This window comes from Piliocolobus tephrosceles, unplaced genomic scaffold (assembly GCF_002776525.5).
Source record: "Piliocolobus tephrosceles isolate RC106 unplaced genomic scaffold, ASM277652v3 unscaffolded_25604, whole genome shotgun sequence".
Taxonomy (NCBI): Eukaryota; Metazoa; Chordata; class Mammalia; order Primates; family Cercopithecidae; genus Piliocolobus; species Piliocolobus tephrosceles.
The window spans coordinates 3520-10013 of NW_022308315.1; the positions used below are offsets into that span (position 1 = coordinate 3520).

At 59.1% G+C, this 6494-nt stretch overlaps 1 protein-coding gene across 1 annotated transcript in view; it reads left to right on the forward strand.

Annotated features, from left to right (window-relative positions):
* The window catches only part of LOC111534678 (protein disulfide-isomerase), a gene marked incomplete at its 5' end in the record, with an annotated part of 4559 nt that extends 995 nt beyond the window's left edge, over positions 1-3564 (forward strand). The window contains 5 exons of the mRNA XM_026450856.1: positions 101-301; positions 733-853; positions 983-1164; positions 1501-1587; positions 2632-3564. Coding sequence (XP_026306641.1) covers positions 101-301; positions 733-853; positions 983-1164; positions 1501-1587; positions 2632-2712 — 672 coding nt within the window. The remainder of the gene's footprint in view (positions 1-100; positions 302-732; positions 854-982; positions 1165-1500; positions 1588-2631) is intronic.
* Positions 3565-6494: the final 2930 nt, after the last annotated feature.

The window sequence follows — 6494 nt, forward strand, 5'->3', positions numbered from 1 at the left end:
GCCAGCCTGCCAGCCGTCTCCGCACCTTCTGAGTGACGTCAGGGCTGAAGGCAGAGGCCAGCCATCTCCCGCACCTGTGCAACCTCCTTTTCTCCCCCAGATCCTGTTCATCTTCATCGACAGCGACCACACCGACAACCAGCGCATCCTTGAGTTCTTTGGCCTGAAGAAGGAAGAGTGCCCGGCCGTGCGCCTCATCACCCTGGAGGAGGAGATGACCAAGTACAAGCCCGAATCGGATGAGCTGACAGCAGAGAGGATCACAGAGTTCTGTCACCGCTTCCTGGAGGGCAAAATCAAGGTGTGGGCGTGTCCCGGGCCAGGGCTGCCCCCCAGGTAGAGCCGCCACCTTGGGGTCTCTGGGCTCTCAGTGTCCTGGGCTTCGTCCTCAGAGTAAGATCTTCAGATAAGAGGACAGAGCCCAAGGTCGTGTGAAGACCACTGTTGTCACACCCGTGGGGACCTGTAGGAGCCTCTTGGTGACGCTGCTGGCCCAGATGCTCCTCAGGGAAGCCTCCTGGCCGGCGAGGGTGTGGCCTGCGTGGGCTCATTGGGCCCAGCCCACTGGCTCAGCCTTCTCTTCCTGGATTCTTGGCACTGTTGGCTTCCGCGGCTGCCATCCTGGTGATGCCAAGGGCAGCCATGCACCTCAGCCAGGCAGGGGTGAGGGTTGTGGAGCTCTGTGGTCCCCCAGGTGGTGCCGCCCCTCACCGTGCCCTGCCTGCCCTCCAGCCCCACCTGATGAGCCAGGAGCTGCCGGAGGACTGGGACAAGCAGCCTGTCAAGGTGCTTGTTGGGAAGAACTTTGAAGAGGTGGCTTTTGATGAGAAAAAGAACGTCTTCGTGGAGTTCTGTAAGTGTTGCCCCTTCAGCTTCCCAGGTCCGTGCTACCAGGGCACGCGGGAGGTGTGCGGACTCCCGGGGAAGCGTCTACCAGCGACTTTGTGGTCCAGGACACACCCTAGAACTGCTTTCTTTTCAGATGCCCCGTGGTGTGGTCACTGCAAACAGTTGGCTCCCATTTGGGATAAACTGGGAGAAACGTACAAGGACCACGAGAACATCGTTATCGCCAAGATGGACTCGACCGCCAACGAGGTGGAGGCCGTCAAAGTGCACAGCTTCCCCACACTCAAGTTCTTTCCTGCCAGCGTCGACAGGACGGTGCGCCTTCCCTCTAGATGGGGCCAGGGTGGGCCCTGGGAAAGCAATGGTCTCCACGCCAGCCCGGGTGCTTCTTTGTCTGGAAGGAACCTGGGGCTAGTTGGGTGGGAGAAGAGCTGTGGGAGCTCCTTCAGAAGCACCCACCTTTTTTTCTTTTTTGAGAGAGATGGGATCTCACTATATTGCCTAGGCTGGTTTTGAACTCCCAAAATGCTGGATTCCAGGTGTGAGCCACCAGGCCGGGCCTGCTCTGCCTTTCTCTAGGGAGGAGGAGCCAATGCTGGGAGATTGGTTCTGGGCCAGGACCAGCCCCTGCACTCATCCCTGTCTTCACAGGTCATCGATTACAACGGGGAACGCACACTGGATGGTTTTAAGAAGTTCCTGGAGAGCGGTGGCCAGGATGGGGCAGGGGATGATGACGTGAGTGGGGTCACAGCCCTGGGCCAGTCTCTGGGATTCAGCCCTGCGGCCCCATGGGACATGCCCACTTGGGCTTGACTTGTGATGAGAACGGTGCTGTCGGAGGCACGTCTGTGCATCCAGGGCTCTGGGGCTCCACACCTCTGCCCAGCAGGGCAAGGGATGTGCTCCCAGTGCTCTGCTGAAACAGCTCTCCCCGGCCAGCACTTCTTTAGGGGGCGAGGTCAAAGACATCTTTAAAAACCAGATTTTGCTTAGAAAACGTTCTCAGACGCATGGCACTGGTTCCTCACATGCTGCTAACTTGGACTCACATGTCCATCCCCAGCCCACTGGCGGAGCCCGGGCACAAGGGAGCAGACGTGGGTCTGACGCCCTCAGGAGCTGAGTCCTGCCTGTCAGCGCATGGCCAGCAGCAGTGGTGACGCTGCCGGAGAAGCAGGAGGGCTGGTGTTGGGAGGATGTAGCAGGGGAGGGTGCTTGGCCATGGTGAGGGAGATGAGGGCGTGGTCAGTCTAGGCTGGCAGGGCTGGCTGGGAGTGCTGGTGCAGAGTGGGAGGTGGGAGCACCCTGCCCAGGCTAGGGACGGAGGGCCGGCCCCTCGTGCTGCCTGTGGTCTGTCGCTGGCCAGAGCCTGAGGGTTGGAAGTAGAATGGTCACCCCAGCGGTGACTCTGCCTGAACATCATGCTGGGGCTGTTGTCCCTGCCAAGATGTGGACTCTGTAGGCTCCATGGTGCCAAGCTGGGAGGCACACATATGCCTGCCATGCCCAGTGGAAGGGTCCGAGGCTGCGCTGGGACTCCCGGGGTTCCTGACACAGTGGGGGCTCTGATTCATCCTGCTATAGGTAGAAATCCCCCAGGCCTCACTCTTCCTGGGAAGACCCCGTGTATCTCGTAAAGGCCAGGGTTGGCTGCTCCAGTGGCCGGTGGCCACGTCCAACGTGGCCGGCTGGTCCCCAATGTGAGCAGCGTGGGGTGCTGGGTGCCGGCAGCCTCAGCCGTCGCAGCCAACGTGTCCCCCACCTTTTCCTGTATCCCAGGATCTCGAGGACCTGGAAGAAGCAGAGGAGCCAGACATGGAGGAAGACGACGATCAGAAAGCTGTGAAAGATGAACTGTAAGACGGAAAGCCAGATCGGGGCGCTGCCTAGACCTCTCGGGGCCGCACACCCAGCAGCAGCGCACACCTCTGAAGCCTGCGGCCCTCACCTGAAGGAGGGCGTCGCCGGAAACCCAGGGAACCTTTCTGAAGTGACACCTCGCCCCCACACACCGTCCATTCACCCCCGTCTCTTCCTTCTGCTTTTCGGTTTTTGGAAAGGGATCCATCTCCAGGCAGCCCGCCCCACTGGGGCTTGTTTCCTGAAACCATGATGTACTTATGGGTCTGTCCAGCGTGCTCGCCAGAGTGTTCAGAGTCTCGCTGCCTCCCTCCTGCGGGAGGTTTCTGCTCTCTTTGAAAATTCCATTTGTGGGATTTTTAGACATTTTTCGACATCAGGGTATTTGTTCCACCTTGGCCAGGCTTCTTTGGAGAAGCTTGTCCCCCGTGTGGGAGGGACGGAGCCAGACTGGACACGGTCACTCAGCACCGCGTGCAGTGTTGCCATGACTGATCATGGCTCTTGCATTTTTTGGGTAAATGGAGACTTCTAGATCCTGTCAGGGTGTCCCTCATGCCTGGAGGAAGGGCTGGTGGCTGCCAGCCCTGGAGCCCAGCACAGGCCTGGGCCTTCCCCTTCCCTCAAGCCAGGGCTCCACATCCTGTCGTGGGCTCATTGCTTGTGACCACTGGCCTCTCTACAGCATGGCTCGTGGCCTGCTTGAGGCAGAACCAGGACCCTTGACTCCCAGGCTGGGAGGTGGCCGAGGATGCTGGAGCTGAATCAGACGTTGACGGTTCTTGAGGCATTTCTATTTCGCAATCTGGAATTGAACACATTGGACAAATAAAGTTGAAATTTTACCACCTGTCCTTGCCTCGGGTTTATGATCTCGCCAAGCCTGGGGAGCTGGGCTGGAATGCTGACGCCAAGGCCGTCTGCCAGGCCTTGGTGGGGTCACTGGTGTTGAGGGGCCTCACCCCTGGAGTGAGGTGTGCAGATGCAGAAACAGGCGCCCGTCTCCCTGGCGGAGCTGTGCAGGCTTGTGGTTCCTGGCGAGGATGCCTTCCCTGCCTGCCGGCTGCTTCACCTGGACTGTGATGGGGCTTCTGTGATTCTGGACCCTGGTTTGTGGACACAGGTGGAGCCACACAGCCCCACGTGATGCTCACAGACTCCAGGTCGTTCCCTCCCATCCCCGCCGTGGAGTGACGAGAAATCAGGTGGACTCAGGCTGTAAGGGCGGATGAGAGGAACAGGGTGTCCTGCTTACCACTAACCCTTCACACGATAAAGGCTGGACTGGGCACAGGGACGCGCGCCTGGAATCCCAGTGCTGGGGTAACATGGGGAGACCCTGTCTCAATGAAAAACTAGAAATTAGCTGGGCATGGTTTGCACCTACAGCCCCAGCTACTCGGGAGTTTGAGACGGGAGGATCGCTTGATCCCAGGAGGTCAAGACTGCAGTGAGCGGAGATTGCACCACTGCACTCCACCCTAGAGTGAGACCCTGTCTCTAAAAAGAAGAATCTCCTGGTCTTTTTTTTTTTTTTTTGAGACAGAGTCTCGCTCTGTCACCCAGGATGGAGTGCAGTGGTGTGATCTCAGCTCACTGCAAGCTCCGCCTCCTGGGTTCACACCATTCCCCTGCCTCAGCCTCCTGAGTAGCTGGGACTACAGGTGCCCACCACCACACCCAACCAACTTTTTTGTTTTTGTTTTTGTTTTGTATTTTTAGTAGAGATGGGGTTTCACCATGTTAGCCAGGATGGTCTCGATCTCCCTGACCTTGGGATCCACCTGCCTCATCCTCCCAAAGTGCTGGGATTACAGGCGTGAACCACTGTGCCCGGCCATCTTCTGGTCTAAGTTGTAATGTGGCTTAACCTCAGCGCTCTTGTGCTTCACGTACAGGAAAACACATAGACTGTCGATTTTTTTTTTTTGAGACAGAGTCGCCCAGGCTGGAGTGCAATGGTGCTATCTCAGCTCACTGCAACCTCTGCCTCCCGGGTTCAAGTGATTCTCCTGCCTCAGCCTCCTGAGTGGCTGGGATTACAGGTGCCCGCCACCGCGCGCCCGGCTAATTTTTTGTATTTTTAGTAGAGACGGGGTTTCACTGTGTTAGCCAGGATCTGCTGGCTGACCTCGTGATCCACCCACCTCAGCCTCCCAAAGTGCTGGGATTATGGGCATGAGCCACCGCGCCCAGCCAACAATTGATTTTTCTGCAGACAGAAAGCTGCGGCCTGTGTGCAGGGCTGGGCGATGGCTCTGCTGAGCCTGGATTTGCTGCTTCTCTGCAGGGGAGGCGACAGGAGCTCTGTGGTGTCTGTGGGTTCCACTCAGGGCAACAGCAGAAGCCCTGAGGATCCAGCAGGGCTCATGGTGGTCTCAGAGGGCAGGTGAGGCAGGAGGAAGGAGCCCAAGGGTGCAGGAGGGAGTAGGGGTGGAGTTGTGGCTCTAGGGAGGCTGCTCGGCCCTCAGAAACTTGGACAGAACAAGCGGCTCTCACCAGGCTGCCTTGAGGAGCCCTGCCTGTGACTCTGAGCCCTGCCAACTTCACGTCCTGACGTGCTTCCCGGAGTACGAGCTTCCGCACTGCTGAGATTCCCCGGCGTCCTCCCAGTTCCCGAGCTTGTTCCCAAGCTTGTGGGCTGGTTGCAGCTGCTGGAGCCAGAGACAGCTCTCAAGCCAGACCAGGCCTTGCCGGGGGTGCAGTTCTCCCGTTCTCCCCGCTACCGCCCTCATCACCCCCACGGGCCCTCACAAACCCGGCTGCTCCCGCTCCTGCCTCCGCTCCAGGCTGTGGAGTATCCGGCCAGCATGCCGCGAGGACCTGTGTCAGCACGTTGCCAGCACCAACCAGCCCGGTTTGCCCACATGTCCTTGGCCCAACACGGCTCACACCAGCTCGGCAGTCTGGGTGCTGCCATCTGCCCTGGACCCTAGCTCCGTGGGTTTTGGAGACAGCCCATGTTGGGGCTGGTTTCTGGCTAGTTCAGCTCCAGGGCCTCAGCAGGGTTTGCGTGCCATGCCTGGTCCTGCGACACAGTGAGCCACAGTCACGGAAAAGTGGGCACAGGCATCTGGAGGTGCCGTGTGAGGATGTTAGCTCTGCCCCCAAGATGTGAGCAGAGCCCCGAGAGCTGTGGCTCCTTGCAGGGTCTCTGAGGAGGGAGGCTGTCTTGAGTCACAGCTAAAGGGGTGGGATGTATTTGTTCCTGTGCTCCCTGGCTGTGGGATGGGGTGCAGTGACCCTGTGGACCCGCTGTGTGGGGAGCTGGCCCTCTGGAGAGAACGCCGGGACACGGCGCAGCTGCCCGGAGCACTGGTGTCATGTGTTCTGGGGAGGGGAGGGAGTCACTGATACCTTTCCCGTTTTGCAGAGGCAGCTGATGAGCACATTCCTGGGCTTGGCTGTTGCTGGAAGGTGGTGGGGCAATGTCCAAACCCTCTTTGGCTGGACTGCTGGATTAGTAGGGAGACTTTGAAGGCTGGTGGGGGAGGCGGTTAGGGCTTAGCAGCCTGGGACTTCCCAACCCTCTGTCTCTCCAGGTGCCAGGGAGCCACCGGCCTGGAGCCTAAGACTGTGATTGCTAGACCTATGTACTACACCCTGGGGGTCCTCTGACCTCAGGGAGGGAAGGGCCCTTCTGGCCCTAGGCTGACCGTCCTGCCTCCTGCCGGACTGCAGTGCGACCTGCACTGACTTTTCCCTTTTTTTTTTTTTTTTTGAGACGGAGTCTCGCTCTGTCGCCCAGGCTGGAGTGCAGTGGCCGGACCTCAGCTCACTGC